Source organism: Gracilinanus agilis, chromosome 1, assembly GCF_016433145.1.
Source record: "Gracilinanus agilis isolate LMUSP501 chromosome 1, AgileGrace, whole genome shotgun sequence".
In the NCBI taxonomy this organism is placed as follows: Eukaryota; Metazoa; Chordata; class Mammalia; order Didelphimorphia; family Didelphidae; genus Gracilinanus; species Gracilinanus agilis.
The window spans coordinates 221,192,908-221,209,543 of record NC_058130.1 but is presented as its reverse complement, the minus strand read 5'-3'; the positions used below and the strand labels follow the sequence as shown (position 1 = coordinate 221,209,543).

General features: G+C 37.1%; 1 protein-coding gene and 1 pseudogene across 1 annotated transcript in view; one reads left to right on the top strand and one right to left on the bottom strand.

Moving 5' to 3' along the window:
* PDZD9 (PDZ domain containing 9) overlaps positions 1-15,117 on the bottom strand; it is a 32,824-nt gene extending 17,707 nt beyond the window's left edge. Inside the window, exons 1-2 of the mRNA XM_044657452.1 lie at positions 15,033-15,117; positions 13,176-13,352 (exon numbers count right to left, since the gene is read on the bottom strand). Of these exons, the coding sequence (XP_044513387.1) occupies positions 13,176-13,352; positions 15,033-15,117 (262 nt within the window). The remainder of the gene's footprint in view (positions 1-13,175; positions 13,353-15,032) is intronic.
* LOC123232536 lies at positions 8,832-9,294 on the top strand (annotated as a pseudogene).
* Positions 15,118-16,636: the final 1,519 nt, after the last annotated feature.

Sequence of the window (16,636 nt, the reverse complement as noted above, 5' to 3'; positions counted from 1 at the left end):
TTTTTTCTTAAGGAGTTCACTGGTGGCTTGTTCGATTTCTTTTTCTGAGATGGTATTAAGTATGTTGTTTCCTCTTCTGTTAACCTAGGCAATTCATTTCTTTGTAAATATTCATCCATCTTACTTAGATTGTCAGATTTTTTTTGGAATGTAATTGGGTAAAATAGCTCCAAATAATTACTTTAATTTTCTCTTTATTGGTGGTGCATTCACCTTTTCATTTCAGATTCTGGCAATTCAGTTTTCTTTCCTTTTTAAAATTAAATTCACTAATGGATTGTCTATGTTATTGTTTATTTAAAACAAGCTACTGGGTGGAGTCAAGATGGCAGTTTAGAAACAGCAGAAGCCAAATTCTCTGTGACTGTCCTTCCACATCAATCAAAACAAAGCATTTAAAAAAAGACAAATCAGGGGCAGCTGGGTAGCTCAGTGGATTGAGCGTCAAGCCTAGAGACAGGAGGTCCTAGGTTCAAATCCGGCCTCAGACACTTCCCAGCTGTGTAACCCTGGGCAAGTCACTTGACCCCCATTGCCTACCCTTACCATTCTTCCACCTATAAGTCAATACACAGAAGTTAAGGGTTTAAAATTAAAAAAAAAAGTCATGGATGAAATTTAGTCTTTAAAAATTAGAATTGAACAATTAGAAGCTAATGATTTCACAAAACATCAAGAATCTAGAAAACAAAATTTTAAAAAATGAAAAAATAGAAGAAAATCTAAAATCCTTATTTAAAAAAATGACCTGGAAAATAGATCCAGGAAAATCAATTTAAGAATTATTGGACTACCCAAAGGCCATAACCAAAAAAAAACCCAGGGGGCAGCTGGGTAGCTCAGTGGATTGAGAGTCAGACCTAGAGATGGGAGGTCCTAGGTTCAAATCCGGCCTCAGACACTTCCCAGCTGTGTGACCCTGGGCAAGTCACTTGACCCCCATTGTCCACCCTTACCACTCTACCACCTAAGAAGCTAATACACAGAAGGGTTTAAAAAAAAAAAGCCTGGACATCATACTGCAAGAAATTATCCAAGAAAACTGCCCTGATATCCTTGAACAAGAGGGTAAAATAGAGACTGAAAGAATCCCAGAGATCACCTCCTGCATTAAATCCCGAAATGATAACTCCCTAGGAATATTATAGCCAAGTTCAAGAGGTCCCAGATCAAGGAGAAAATATTACATGTAGTTAAAAAGAAATAATTCAGATATCATGGAGGCCCAGGCAGGATCACATAGGATCTGGAAGCCTCCACACTGAAGGACTGGAGGGCTTGGAAAACAATATTCCAGAAGGCAGGGGAACTGGGTCTATAACCAAGAATCAACTACCAAGCAAAATCGACTATATTCTTTCAGGGGAAAGTATGGTCATTTAATAAAATAGAAGACTTCCAAGAATTCTTGAAGAAATGATCAGACTTGAACAGAAAATTTGAGGCCCAAATACAAAGTCCAAGAGAAGTATAAAAAGGTAAATAAGAGGAAAAATTATATATATGTATATATAATATATACATGTATATATTATATATACATCTTTAAAATTGTTATCATTGTCATAGCAGTTAAAATGGGGAAAATATATCACATAAAGAAGCACAGGGGAATCAATACAATGGAAGGGAGGAAGAGGTTGGTGACAGGTAATACTTAAACTGTACTGTCATTGGAAGTGGCTCAGAAAGAAAAAATAGCCATACTCATTGGGGTATAGAATTGTATCTTACCTTAATAGAAAAGTTGAAGAGGAATAAGAAATGGTGTGGCGAGGAGGGGAGAAATACAAGGGAGGGACAGGATGGCAGAGAGACCAAAAGGTCCTATAGTAAGTGTGAAGTAAAAAGGGAATTAAAAGGTAAGGGGAGTAGGGGGCAGCTGGGTAGCTCAGTGGAGTGAGAGTCAGGCCTAGAGACAGGAGGTCCTAGGTTCAAACCCGGCCTCAGCCACTTCCCAGCTGTGTGGCCCTGGGCAGGTCACTTGACCCCCATTGCCCACCCTTACCAATCTTCCACCTATGAGACAATACGCCGAAGTACAAGGGTTTAAAAAAAATTTTAACTGGAAATTAAATAATCTGATTCTCCAAAACTGGTTGGTTAAAGAACAAATCATAGAACAATTAATGATTTCATTGAAGAGAATGACAATGAGGAAACAGCATCTCAAAATTTTGGGGATACTATAAAAGCAGTACTCGGGGGAAAATTCATATCCCTGAGAACCCATATTAACAAAAAAGAAAAGAGGAAATTAACAAATTGGATGTGCATCTAAAAAAAACTAGAAAAAGAACAAATTAAAAACCCTCAGATAAAGACCAAATTGGAAATCCTAAAAATCAAAGGAGAAATTAATAAAATTGAAAGTAAAAGAACTATTAAGCTAATAAATAAGACTAGGAGCTTGTATTTTGAAAAAACAAATAAAATAGATAAAGTATTGGTTAATCTAATTAAGAAAAAGAAAGACAGAATATAAATTGGGTGTAGTGCCATCTCTCAGGCTCTTTCCTTCCTGTCACAGCTTTGGTGGAGCGGGATTTTTGAGCAGGTAGAAAAACTTAGTCATATGGTTCTATTTTGTTAGATAATAAACTTTATAAAAATACTTGAAGTATTAGACATTAATTTAAATCCTGCATTCATGGTAACCAGAAGTGGGGTTCAGAACCCTCAATTCTCTCTGAGTGGATTAGTTTGAAAAGAAGCCATGTTTCTCCTGCCCCTCCTCTGGGGAACTCTTTGCCTCCCTGCCTGGGTGGTCCCAGCTGAGTTCCTGTTCCTCCTGCTGCTGCTCCTCTATTGCTGCTGATTGCTGCTGACAATCTGGGAGTCCTTGAAGCCCCTTTCCAAACAAGCTGGGAAAGTATAAAACCCTTTTTCCCTTACATTGCCAACACCTTAGTACTTGCTGGCTGCTTGACTTGGAGGCCTGGGTGTGTTTTCCTTAGCCAATAATTAGCCTCCTAAAGGGTTTTTACCTGAGGAGAGCTTCTACCCTCTTAACTCCCTGACAATGTGGCAAGGGAAACAAGCTGCTCCCTGGTGTTTTTACCCCTGGGGGGCAGGAGAAGGAAGGTTACTCTTCCAAAAAGGAAGTAGAATTGCAAGCATGGCCCACTTTATGAAAGAGCAGTGCATTACCTATCTCAAATAGCTCCCAGTTTTAGAATGTCTTTTCTTCCTACCATTCCTGGGTGCACTGGTCTTTGCAATTAACTTGAATAATCCTAAGATTCAGGGGAGAAATTCATCTCCCTACACTCCCTTGCCATTCTGGCCTTCCCAGTTTCTACAATACATCCAATATGGAATTCCTCCACACGATGTTCAGTGAGGAATTCTCCCTCACTATAGGAGATCCCAGAGATGTGACCAAAAGGAACCTAGATGGATGATGATACTGGGGAGGGGAAGGAACCTTAAAGAGTCTGGAGGTAGATTTTAAGCCTTTTCAAACTCCATTGTTTTATTAAAAAATCTCTGTATCAGAATTGAAAAAAAAAAGAATTCTTGAATTTAGTGCTTATAGCCTATCACATATTGTGACAATGAAATTAAATTTGCCCTGCCCATCCTTAATCTAATCACCAAAGGTGAGAATATCCCCTCTTAATTCACAAGTGTGGAGATCTGTAACCCACATGTGCTTGAGTAAGTGACAAATCAAAATTACTGACTGCCTCCTGGGCGGTCCTAAAAAAAGCGTCTGTTGTGATCGGACATGTAAACTAAGAGGAAGGCACAGGAAGTGATGCAAAAGAAGCCTCTTTAAAAGAGAGTTCAGTGAGTTGTTTTTTTCTTGTTCGTGGCTTGGACTTGGAGGAGTTCTGGCTGGGACCTTGGTGAGGGAAAAAGGCTGGCTGACTACCTTAACTTCCCTGGAGGTACTAGCCTCCAGGAGGTTTCCTTGACTGGGAGAAGCCCTAGTGGCTAAACCCCTTGTTGACTGACTTTTAGGCTCTCCAGCTGGGCCTCTGGAGCCCTGCTGGAATAAAGCCCAGACTTGAATACAAATCTAGTTCATTAAGTTAGATCTCTTACTCTACCCTCTTCTCACCTCTCCACTTCCACTCTCTCTTATATTTTGTAAATAAATTATTAAAATCATTTTAGGAATTGGTATTTATTTAATTCCTTGGTGACCACATCTTTAAATATTAATGTATCCAATAAAAAAAAAACCTTTTCCTCTTACATTATATTGCATATGCTGATTGCTTGTTTTAAGATTTTATTTTGTTTAAGTTATGTTATACTGAATCATTTTAAGCTACTGTGTTTTGCCTATTAGCTATATATTCTGTTGCATTTTCTTTATTTGTACCTTTCCCCTGTGACTGGACTGGAGAAGATAAAATTGTAAAAGTACCTTTGAGCTGTTTGTAACAAGAAGTAAGGGTCCATTTAGTAGCTGAAGTGAAGTGCTATAGCACTATTCCTCACCTCCACATTAAAATGGATGAGACATATGAAAGATATGCCTTTTAGACACATCATGCCAAAGGAGGGAGCAAACCTAAGAGGTCAGTTACCCCATGATGAGTTATAAGTCTTACAAAGTTTTCTATGAGCTTCAGTCATTATCTAAGTGGATCCAAGTGCTGGCCAACACCCTCCTCAGTGGGGAATTGTATAATTGTCATAGGGATTGTATAATTGTCATAAAACTAAAAAATCTTTTAAGAAAGAAACATTTCAGGAAAAGGACTCAGTAACTCTTTGAATCTAGAAGATGAATTGTTTGAAGAAGGCACCATGAAGATGCCTAAAGAAACTTCCACAGCATCAGAAGACCCAGAATGAACCATGGAGTATAATTGATTGAACTGTGGGGGGTTGTAAAACATTTATTTTGTAGGTATACTCTTATGCCAAAGGGGACTGCCCCCTAATTGGCTTTTTGTCAATGAGCCTAGCAATCATTAATTTTGTTCTTTTCCCTTTTATCCCCAAATTATTGTAAGTTATAAGTAGATTATGTTTACATGATTCATTAAGGAAACTAGTATCCCAAAGGATCCCAGGGGGATTGTGTAATTAGAATCTCTTACCCTAAAACCTATGATCCCCAGTAAAACTACAATTCCCAGCACCCTACTCACTTCCTGTCATTACATGCTGATGTAGACAGGATATAAATTAGGTGTAGTTCCATCTCTTCGGCTCTTTCCTTCCTGTTGCGGCTTTGGTGAAACAGGGATTTTTGAGTAGGTAGGAAAACTTAGTCATGTGGTTCTATTTTGTCAGATAACAAACTTTATAAAAATAATACTTGAAGTATTGGACATTAATTTAAGTCCTACACTATCAAACATTTAAAGAGCAATTAATCCCAATTCTCTACAAAAGATTTGACAAAATAGGCAAAGAAGGAGTCTTAACAAATTCTTTTTATGATACAAATATGGTACTGATTCCCAAGCCAGGAAGACCAAAAACAGAGAAGGAAAACTATAGACCAATATCCTTAATGAACATAGATGCAAAAATATTAAATAATATACTAACTAAAAGGCTACAACAAGCTATCGCAAGGATTATTCACTATGATCAAGTGGGAATGCAAGGATGGTTTGTTTAATAGTAAGAAAACCATCCACATAATTGACTATATCAACAACCAAACTAACAAAAATCACAGGAATATCTCAATAGATGCAGAAAAAGTCTTTAACTACAACACTCATTCCTATTGAAAACTCTAGATAGTATAGGAATAGAAGGGCCTTTCCTCAAAATAATAAGCAGTATTTATTTAAAATCATCAGCAAATATCATCTGTAATGGGGACAAGTTAGAAGCCTTCCCAATAAGAACAAGAGTAAAGCAGATTTGCCCATTATCACCTCTATTATTCAATATTTACTAGAAATGCTAGCTATAGCAATTAAAAAAGAAAATGAAATTGAAGGAATTAAAGTAGGCAATGAGAAAACTAAACTATCATTCTTTGCATATGATATGATGGTATACTTAAAGAATCCTAGAAAATCAAGTAAAAAGCTAGTGGAAATAATTAACAATTTTAGCAAATTTGCAGAGTACAAAATAAACCCACATAAATCATCAGCATTCCTATATGTGTTGGGAAGATAGACCCCTACCCCCTTATACTTGATTGGATTTTAGTGATAGTGATAGGTTTAAGATAATCAATATTGTGATTCTAAAGTGATTAGTATAATTCCATTATAATCTTAATGACGATTAATAGAATTCATGATCTTTATAAGGATTTTTAACTAGAGCATAAAAATTGTTTCTAAGGGAACTTTCAACCCCTCCCTAAGTTGGCACTTCCCTTCTATCATGAGATGCTGACCAGTTTCATGTCCCGATATGCTGCATCATGTCCTGATATAGTGTAAGTATGCACACTCTTTCCTTTTGGAAATAACCATCCTCTTCCTAGATTAGATGAGTCTGAGGTAATGGTGATCATCATTATTCTCTAAATAAGTGTATTGTCTTGTGATTTGACCTTAAGACTAATAAGGGTTTTCCTAAATGAACTAAACAATCAGCTGTGTTGGGTAACAGTTTCTAAAAAAGATCTACATGATGCTGTATCATATGATATAAGTCATAATTCTTGTTTGGAAATATTCATTTTGTTATTGTCCAAGTATATAAACTGCCTTGTATATATCATCTCCAAGGATATAAAGCCGCCTGGCTTTGTCTCTTGCTGGGATCCAACTATGTAACATGTGCAAGATTCCAGGTTATATGGAAGATTTGGCCCTCTTCCAATAAACTAAAATTCTACCTTGACTTGGAGAAATATGGCTTTTTGACTTTGTTTACCTAAATTGTCTATATCAGGGTGGTGGAATAAAAATTTCTGTGACATATATTTCCAACAAACCCCAACTGCAAAAGTTAGAAAGAGAAACTCCATTTAAAATTACTTTAGACAAGATAAAATATCTGGGAATCTACTTGCCAAGACAAATTCAGGAATTATATGAACATAACTACAAAATCGCAAATGAAACTAGATCTAAATTGGAAGAACATCAATTGCTCATGGGTAGGACAAGCTAAAATAATAAAAATGACAATCCTACCTAAATTAATTTACTTATTCAGTGCTATACTGAATTAGAAAAAATCATTACAAAATTCATCTGGAAGAACAAAAGATCAAGAATATAAAGGGAAATAATTTTCAGTTTGGTGCTTAACTGGAGATTTTTAATTTGTTTTTTTCTAGTTATTTTAATTTAACTTAATTTTTTTAGTTTTAAAATTTTTATTTAATTAATTCAGAACATTTTTCCATGGTTATAGGATTCATGTTCTATCCCTCCCCTCCTCCCACTCACTCCCATAGCCAATGCACAATTCCACTGGGTTTTACATGTGTCATTGATCAAGACATATTTCCATATTATTGATATTTGTGCTAGGGTGCTCATTTTGACAATGTCCCTAATTATATCCCCATCCACCCATGTGATCAGGCAGTTGTTTCTAGTTATTTTTAGTTGCATGCCTAATTTGTTAATCTGTTCTCTATTTTACTGACGTAAGCAATTATATATTCCCATAAGCATTGCTTTAACTATATCCCATGAATTTGATATGTTGTCTCATTGCTGTCATTCTCCTTAATAAAATTATTGTTCCTATGATTGCTCTTTGACCAACTTATTCTTTAGAATTAGATTATTGAATTTCTCATTAATTTTTAATCTCTCTTTCCATGGGCCTTTATTGAATGTAATTTTTATTGCATTATGATCTGAAAAAGATGCATTTAATATTTCTGCTTTTTTGCATTTGATTGTGAGGTTTTAATGCCCTAATACTGGTTAATTTTTGTGTAGGTGCCATTATCTGCTGAAAAAAAAAGGTATATTCTTTTCTATTCCCATTTAATTTTGTTCAAAGGTTGATTATCATATCTAACTTGTCTAAAATTCTATTTACTTCCTTAACTTTGTTCTTTTTTTGGGGAGTCAGATTTATCTAATTCGGAGAGGTAAAAGTTGAGGTTCCCCATTAGTATAGTTTTACTATTTATTTCCTCCTATACTTCATTTAATTTCTCCTTTATTCTCTCTCTCTCTCCTTTCACCTTGTCTCTCCTCATAAGTATTTTATATCTGACCACCATCCCAATTGGTCTTCCCTTCTATAAGTCTCCCCCCCTTTCCTTTTCCCTATTCCTTTGTACTTCCTTTTAGGGTAATATAGATGTTTATATCCAAGTGTATACTTTATTTCTTCTGTGATTCAAATCTGATGAGGGTAAGGTTCAGGTGTTGCCCTCCCCCCATCTTCCCCTCCTCTGTAATAGTTCTATTAGACCTCTTTTGTGAGAAAATTTATCCCATTTTATCTCTTCCTTCTCTCCCCGTAGTGCAGCCTTCTTTCTCCTCCATTAATTTTACTTTGGATATCTTCCCATTATAGACAATTCACACCCATACCCTCTATCTATGTATATTCTTCCTAATTGCCCTAATATTGATAATGTTCATAGGAGTTACAAATATGGTCTTCCCACATAAGAATATAGTTTAACAGTTTAGTCTTATTGAATCTTACATTTTCTCTTTCCTGTTTACTTTCTTATGCTTCTCTTTAGCCTTCTGTTTGAATGTCAAATTTTCTACATTGCACTGTTCTTTTCATTAGGAATTCTTGAAAATTCTCAATTTCATTAAATATCCATTTCCCCCCTTTATTATACTGAATTTCACTTTTTAGGTGATTCTAAGTTATAATCTTAGTTCCTTTACCTTCTGAGATATATTCCAAACCCTGAAATCCTTTAAAATGGAAGCTGTGGGGGAATGTGAGTCCCTGGGAAGATGGCATATGCAGATCAGTCTCCAGGGAACAAGGACAGGTAACTCCCTTGATTCATTTGCATTTATTCTTCATATTTAAATAACAAGAAGATGATTGCTGAGGGAAAATGGATTTCAATTGACAAAGCTGTTGAGAATCCTATAGCTACAGAAATCCAAGGTGTGTGCCTGGCAGTTGGACTTAATGTACACATTGAGAAAAATAAAATGTACTCCAGAGAGTGGAATTGTGATCTTCAATATAGGGGCAGAGTATGGGTTCAGCTAAAGCAGGAAGATGGTAGTCTATGCCTCATACAGTTCCCATCACAAAAGTTGGTAATGTTGTATGCAGCTGAAATGATTTCTAAGCTAAAAACAAGGATCCAAAAAACAGGAGGTAGTGATCAGAGTCTTCAACAAGGAGGGAGGTAAAAAAGGAAAAGGGAAGAAGAAGCGATCCACTGACTCATATAATTGCTGAATATATGTCAATCCTACAAAAGATAAGGATGATTTGCTCCTGAAGTGAATGATGAAAAGGGAAACTTCACTTAACTGGAATATGTATGTTCGCTCCTCTCAACTTCAACTGAACAGTCAGCCAACTTGAGTTCATGAAATAAAATAAGTGGTATTAGAAAGTTGCATGAAGCCAGAAGAAGTCTTTTGCAGACCACTGAATTATTCAAGAAATATGTATATATCTTTGTAAATTTAAAAGTCATTATTCAGTGGGCTATTGCAACTTTTAAGTCATTTGCTCTTCTGTACTATTTATCATGCTATGTGTGAAGAAAAGTCATCTTTTCTGAATGTATCCTGTTTGAAATAAACGGATTCATCATCTTTAATTTACAGTCTGCCCAACTTTTGTAAATTAAGCTAATGAAATAAAAGATTTGAAATTGAAAAAAAATTAAGTAGAAGCTGCTAAGTCTTGTGTAATTTCGGTTTTGGCTCTATGATATTTGAATTGCTTCTTTCTGGATGCATGAAGTATTTTTTCTTTAATCTGGAAGCTCTAGAATTTGACTAATATTTCTGGGATTTTTCCTTTGGGGATTTCTTTAAAGAAGTGATCAGTGGATTCTTTCAATTTCTATTTTATTCTCTGATTCTAGGAGGTCAGTGCACTCTCCTTTGATCATTTCTTGAAGATCACAGAGGTTCTTTTTTTTTTCTCTTGGTTTTCAGGCAGTTTGATAATTCTTAAATTATCTCTCTGTGATCTATTTTCCAAGTCATTTGTTTTTCCAATGAGAAATTTCATTTTCTTTTATTTTTTTTCATTTGTTTACTTTTGATTATTTCTTTTTTTTTTTTTTTAAAACCTTTACCTTCCGTCTTGGAGTCAATACTGTGTATTGGCTCCAAGGCAGAAGAGTGGTAAGGGTAGGCAATGGGGGTCAAGTGACTTGCCCAGGGTCACACAGCTGGGAAGTGTCTGAGGCCAGATTTGAACCTAGGACCTCCCATCTCTAGGCCTGACTGTCAATCCACTGAGCTACCCAGCTGCCCCCTTACTTTTGATTATTTCTTGAAGTCTCATGGAGTCATTAGTTTCTACTTGTCTAATTCCAATTTTTTAAAAATTATTTTCTTCAACACTAAATGATAACTCTAGTCCAACTATCAATAATATGGAATTAGGTCTTAATCAATGATACATGTAAAACCCAGTGGAATTGTGTGTTGGCTAAGGGGGGTTAGGGGAATTTGGGGAGAGGGAAAGAACATGAAATATATAACCATGGGAAAATATTCAAAATAAAAATATAAAAAAATTATTTTCTTCAGTGAGCTTATGTATCTCCTTTTCCATTTGGCTAGTTCTACTTTTTATGAACTTGTTTTCTTCATTGAATTTTTGTACCTCTCTTTCCATTTGGCCAATTTTACTTTTTAAGAAATTGTTTTCTTTGAAAAAATTTTAGATATTTTTTCCATTTTTTGTGTTTCCTTTAAAAAGCTGTTGATTCTTTTTTCATGGTTTTCTCATGGTTGAGAGTAATACATACTCTCATTCTCACCCACCTCCCCATATTCCAGTTTTTCTTCTAACTCTTTTGGTTGATTTTTAAAGTCCTTTTTGGGGTCTGAGACCAATCTAAATTTTTATTTGATGCTGCACATGAAGCATTTTTGACAATGTTGTCCTTTAATATGTTTTTCACTATATCTATCTATCTAGAGTTTTTTAAATTATAGTATTTATTTTTATTTTTTATTTCTTAATTTATTTTTATAAATATTATATCAAGTATCTAGAGTTCTACTCTTTTTTGGCTTTCTGGTTAATTTTTACCAGTTTATTTCATGCTTTTATTTTTTTTACTGTAAAGTTGAGCCCTGCTTGTGAACTGGAAAAAGTGCTGTCACACATTTCTTGTGCCAAGGCTTAGAACTTTGCTTCTGGCTTGCACCAGGCCTCAAGATCTAGGTGCTGGTTTACACTAGTAGGGGGTTTCCCCTGTTGGCTTGCACTGGTGGGAAGCCTCACTTTTGCCTTGCACTGGAGAGAGACCTCACTGCTAGCTTGTACTGCAGGCAGAGAATCATTGTTGGGCAACTCTAGGAGTAGAACCTCATAACTGCCCTGCCCCAAGGGAAAGAGCTTCACTGTTGGCCAGTCCCTGGGGTGGAGCCGTGCTGCTAGCTGGCCCCAGAGGTGGAAGCCTGAAGAAGTTTAATGTCAAGCTAAGGAGGTGGGGCCTCATGTGGCCCACTAGGATGCAGTCCATCCTTGTTGTTGCCTATTTAAACTTAGCTCTGGTCCTCCAAGCTGCTCTGGTCTGGAAAACTGCTTTACTTCCCCAAAATGTGGTATAAGGTTTTTGTTTAAGGTTGTTCTGAGGGGAATTTGGGAGGGCTTAGGAAGGTGACTTCCTTCCTCTACCATCTTGGCACCAGAAGTCCCAAACTGATACTCCTAAAGCAGAAATCCAAAGATGTCATTTCCCTGAAGCTTTCTGAGCAATAGGGCATCAAATTAATTAATTAAAAAAAAAAAACCTCCTGGTTGGCATTTAAAGTCTTTTGTAATCTGGTTCCAGCCCATTTTTTCCAAATTAATTATATATTACTTCCTCCATATTCTAGATAAAAATGCCAACTTACTATTGCTGTTAAATAATATTCCGTGTTTTTTTCTTTGTGCCTTTGCATAGGCTGTCATCCATAACAAATGTTCTTCCTAATCTCAACCTCTTAGAAATACCTCCTTTCAAGACCCAATTCAAGTGCTACTTTCTATAAAAGGCTTTTCTTGATTTTGCCCTGTTGTTATATTCTCTGTCCCCCCAAATATGTTTATTTTGTATGTATATCATATTTATTTATTTATACACAAGCTGTGTCCCTTAGTGGAATGTAAGAACCTCAAGGACAAAGGCTGTCTCATTTTAATCTTTGTGCTCTCAGCACCTAGCCTGTTGAATCTCTACATAGATTCCCAAATCTAATCTCTCTCCTAAATTCTAATTCCACATCACCAACTGCCTTCTAGTCACCCAGTCTCAAAAATCTAAGTGTCATCTTCAACTTCTCATTCTCTTTCTCACCTGGATATTGACTCTATTGCCAAATCTTGACTTTTCAATCTTCACAACATCACAACTCTATGTTCCCTTCTCACTACATATAGCCGCTATCCTAGTTCAGACTCTTGTTACCTCTCACCTTGACTCTACCTCTACCTCAAGCCTCTTCCCACTCTAATCCATCACACTCAAAGTGAAGGATGCCCAAGTAATTTTTTTAAACTCTTACCTTCCACCTTAGAATCAATACTGTGTATTGGTTCCAAGGCAGAAGAGTGGTAAAGGCTAGGCAATGTGGGTTATGTGACTTGCCCAGGGTCACACAACTAGGAAATGTCTGAAGCCAGATTTGAACCTGGGACCTCCCATCTCTAGACCTGGTTTTCAATCTACTGAACCACCCAGCTGCCTCCTGTAATTTTTCTAAATTTTTCTGATCACATCACACATATGTCCCTAGCAATAGACTTACTCAATAAACTTTAGTGGCTCCCTATTACCTCTAGGATCAAATATAAATTTCTCTGTTTGACATTTAAAGCTCACTTTTTTTAGGCTTCACTCAAATCTTCTGCAGGAGCCTTTTCCAGTTCCCAACTGCTTCTACCACTGCCCCTACATGATGACTCCTTATTTTGTATCCCCAGTGCTTAACACAATGTCTATCACATAGTAAGCATTCAATAAATATCTTTGGAATGAATGATAAGAATGGTCATATAACATAGTAACTAGATTCTAGAATGGAATAAAGGTAAATTCTAGATGTATTAAACAAGTAAACTGTTAATAATCTATAAGATCTAGGTAGCCAATTAATCACCTGGCTTTAGTCTTCCATCCTTGGCAGCTGTTCCTTTCTCCACAATGTTGCATATCTGAAGATAAGGCCCATGTTGGAAGACAATGAGTCCTAGTCCTTGGGATCTCATTTTAAGAGAGGTCTTTATTATTGTGCTCAAGGCATGTGGTGAAGGTTGCATTTGAGATGGAGGTTCCCCTTTAAACAGAAAGACAGCAATGTCTATCTAACATCTATTTTCTATGGAAATAAATTTCATAACAGAAAATTTAAGGATTAGAAAATTATTTTTTTTTAAGTTCAATCCATCTTTTCAATCAAACTTTCCCAGGGAAATGTTTTTTGACAGTAACCGTTTGCAAGCCATGGATAATTTTTCAATATTTCACAAATAAAATTTTAAAGAAAATGACATGAATTGCTATTTTTAGACTCTTCTCTGATTCCACATATCTTATTTTGGAAATGAAAAAGTAAATATAATGTTTAGACTATTAAATATTGAACTTTCTCCAGTTTCAACCTCCCTGAAGTGCTACTTTAAGGGCTGAGAAAAACTCAAACGTGATCAGCCAAATCTCTTGGCAAAGTTGGGGAAATAGAATTGTTTGTTCCATGGTTAATAAATTCATATTCCTTCCTCTATCTAATTTTACTTTCACCATCAAAGCTTTGGGTCTTGCTCCCCAAAATAAAATACATAGTCTGCCCAGTAATTCACTGTGATTAACTACCATTTTCCAGAAGTCTGAGAAAATGATAGTTGCCAAAGAGTATAAAAGAAAAGAAGTTTGGTACAAGTCCTTTTATTAAGCTCAAGCAATCCAGAAGTATGAAAATCTTTTATTTGCTACTAACCACAATTTAGTGGTCTTCTGCATAAGGGAAATAAAAAATTATTCGTTATTAATAATACATCTTAATTTATGTAATAGAGAAAGCATGGCATAGTGTATAAAGAACTGAACTTGGTGCCAGGAAGACGGCATTTGAATCTTAGCTTTGTTGACCCTGGTCTGGACAGAGATTTAACCTTTCTGAACCTGAGTTTCCTTGTCTATAAAATGGAGGTAAATAAGAGCACCTATTTCATATCGTCATATTAAATTAAATAATGTAATTAAACCTATACACAATGAACTATTATTTGATTCTCACAAAATTCCTGGCCAAAAAAAACTGCTGAAGGGGAAAGGTGCTACTTTTTCAAGGCCAATATATTACTCCCACTTTACAAAAACTGTGACATAGAAGGCAGATCAGAGATCTAATCTACTCCCTTCTAGTCAGGTTCCCTTAATGCCTTCCCTCTCAGTCTACCTCCAATTTACCCTGCATATATTTCGCATGCAGTTATTTGTATGTTCCATGCTCCATTGGAATGTAAGCTCCTTGAATTGTTTTGCTTTTTTTGTAGCCCTTCTCTCGGCATAGTGTCAGGTATACAGTACCTGCCTAACAAATGCTTGACCAACAACTCACTCGTTTTTACAGGAGCAAAAGAAATGATCTGCCCAATGCCACAAAGCTGGTTAATGGCAGGGGCAAAGTCAAGGTACTTTCCAAGGTTACCTTAGCACAGAAGCTCCCTGAAAGCAGAGGCTGCCTCGTTTTGTATTTGTATCCCTTTGTCCCCATTCAGGACTAATATCATCCTGCTTACACTCACTTCAGAAAAAGCCTGGTGTGGCGACTGCCCTTGGGGAGTCAGGAGGACCTAGGTTCAAATCCAGCTCTGATACATATTAACTGGATCACTCTGGGCGAGTCATTGGACCTCAGTGCCACAGCCTCCTCATCCATAAAATGCAAGGGTTGACCTGGGGGGGGGAGGGGGGCTGGGGGTGCCGTCTTGGGGCTCTATAAGGCTCCTCTTACCTGCCTCTGCCTTAGCATCCAAAGGAAGATTGTCTTTCTTCAAGTTTTTGCGCTGGGGCTTCACGAACCTGAGAAGACGTTTCATGGTTGGGGAAGGGGAGGGAGTGGAGATAAGTCTTGAGGCGAGATAGCACACGAGCGCCACCCAGAACCAGCAGCAGTTTCCCCGTGGAAAGACCCTTACGCCAATTCCACCAGGGAGACAGTGCGTCGCCTCCAACTTCCACCAACAGTTTTGGACGCCACGGGCTCAGGTTCGAGACAGCAACTACGGAGCATGCTCCGTTAACGCGGCGCTGAAATGAGCGCGCTCCAGGACCCATCCAGGTAATGCCACCAGGTGGCGCTGTGCAGTCGCACAGGAGTTCTTTAAGCTCCAGAGAGGGCGGGGGAGCACAGCAGAGGTTGGGAGCTTCGATTGGGACTTCCTTGGGGAGTGGAAAGGAAATTTGTGAGGGAAGTGCAACCTAGGGATGATAAGTAGATAAGGGGAGAACGGGAGAAGGGCCAGATTCCCCGACCAGAATTCTTAAATGTGTTTTGTCCTTCAGTTGTGAGCACCTTTTGGAATGGAACTATGTTTTTGTCTTTCTTTGTAGACCCAGGGCTTTCTTGGCACGGCATCTTACACGTAGTAAATACTTAAACAATGCTTGTTGTTTTAGGAGGGAAGATGAAATGCAGAATTTTGTTGGGAAAGTGATAATGAGCTTCTCTGAGAAGGAAGCAAAAATAAATGAGCTTCAATTATTAGGAGAAAAATTCTGAACTGTCAGAAAGCACTCTTTTCTGCACTGCAGCAGTCTCCTGGGAAAAGCTGTGGAATCTTCCTGAGGAGATCCCATCTACTTAGAAAGATTTATTGATGAGTCTTGCCAGAAGATGTCTACTGAATTCCCTTCTGAATAGAAATTTCCTGATAAAGGGTCGCTTTAAATATTGAGCCAAAGCCATTTTATTGAGCTCACCGCTTTACAAAGATTAACACTTTACTGGTGATGGAATACTATTGTGCTCAAAGGAATAATAAACTGGAGGAGTTCCATGTGAACTGGAAAGACCTCCAGGAACTGATGCAGAGCGAAAGGAGCAGAGCCAGAAGAACATTGTACACAGAGACCAATACACTGTGGTAAAATAGAATGTAATGGACTTCTGTACTAGCAGCAATGCAATGATCCATAACAATTCTGAGGGACTTATGGAAAAGAGTGTTACCCACATTCAGAGGAAGAACTACAGGAGAGGAAACAAAGAAGAAAAGCAACTGCTTGAACACATGGGTTGAGGCAGACATGACTGGGGATGTAGACTCAAAACTACCACACCAATGCAGCTATCAACAATTTGGAAATAAGTCTTGATCAATGACACATGGAAATATGCATCGGCTATGGGGGGGTGGGAGAGGTGAAGGGGAAAGTAAGAACATGAATCATGTAACCATGATAACTTTTCGAAAAAGTATTTTTAAAAAAAGATTAACACTTTAAACTTCAAAACAACTCCTCAAGTAATTATGTGCTTCTTTAAGGCAAGAATAATTACCATATAAATTAAGAGATGAAATAATTTTAGGACTGGCAGCTAGACTGGTATCTAAA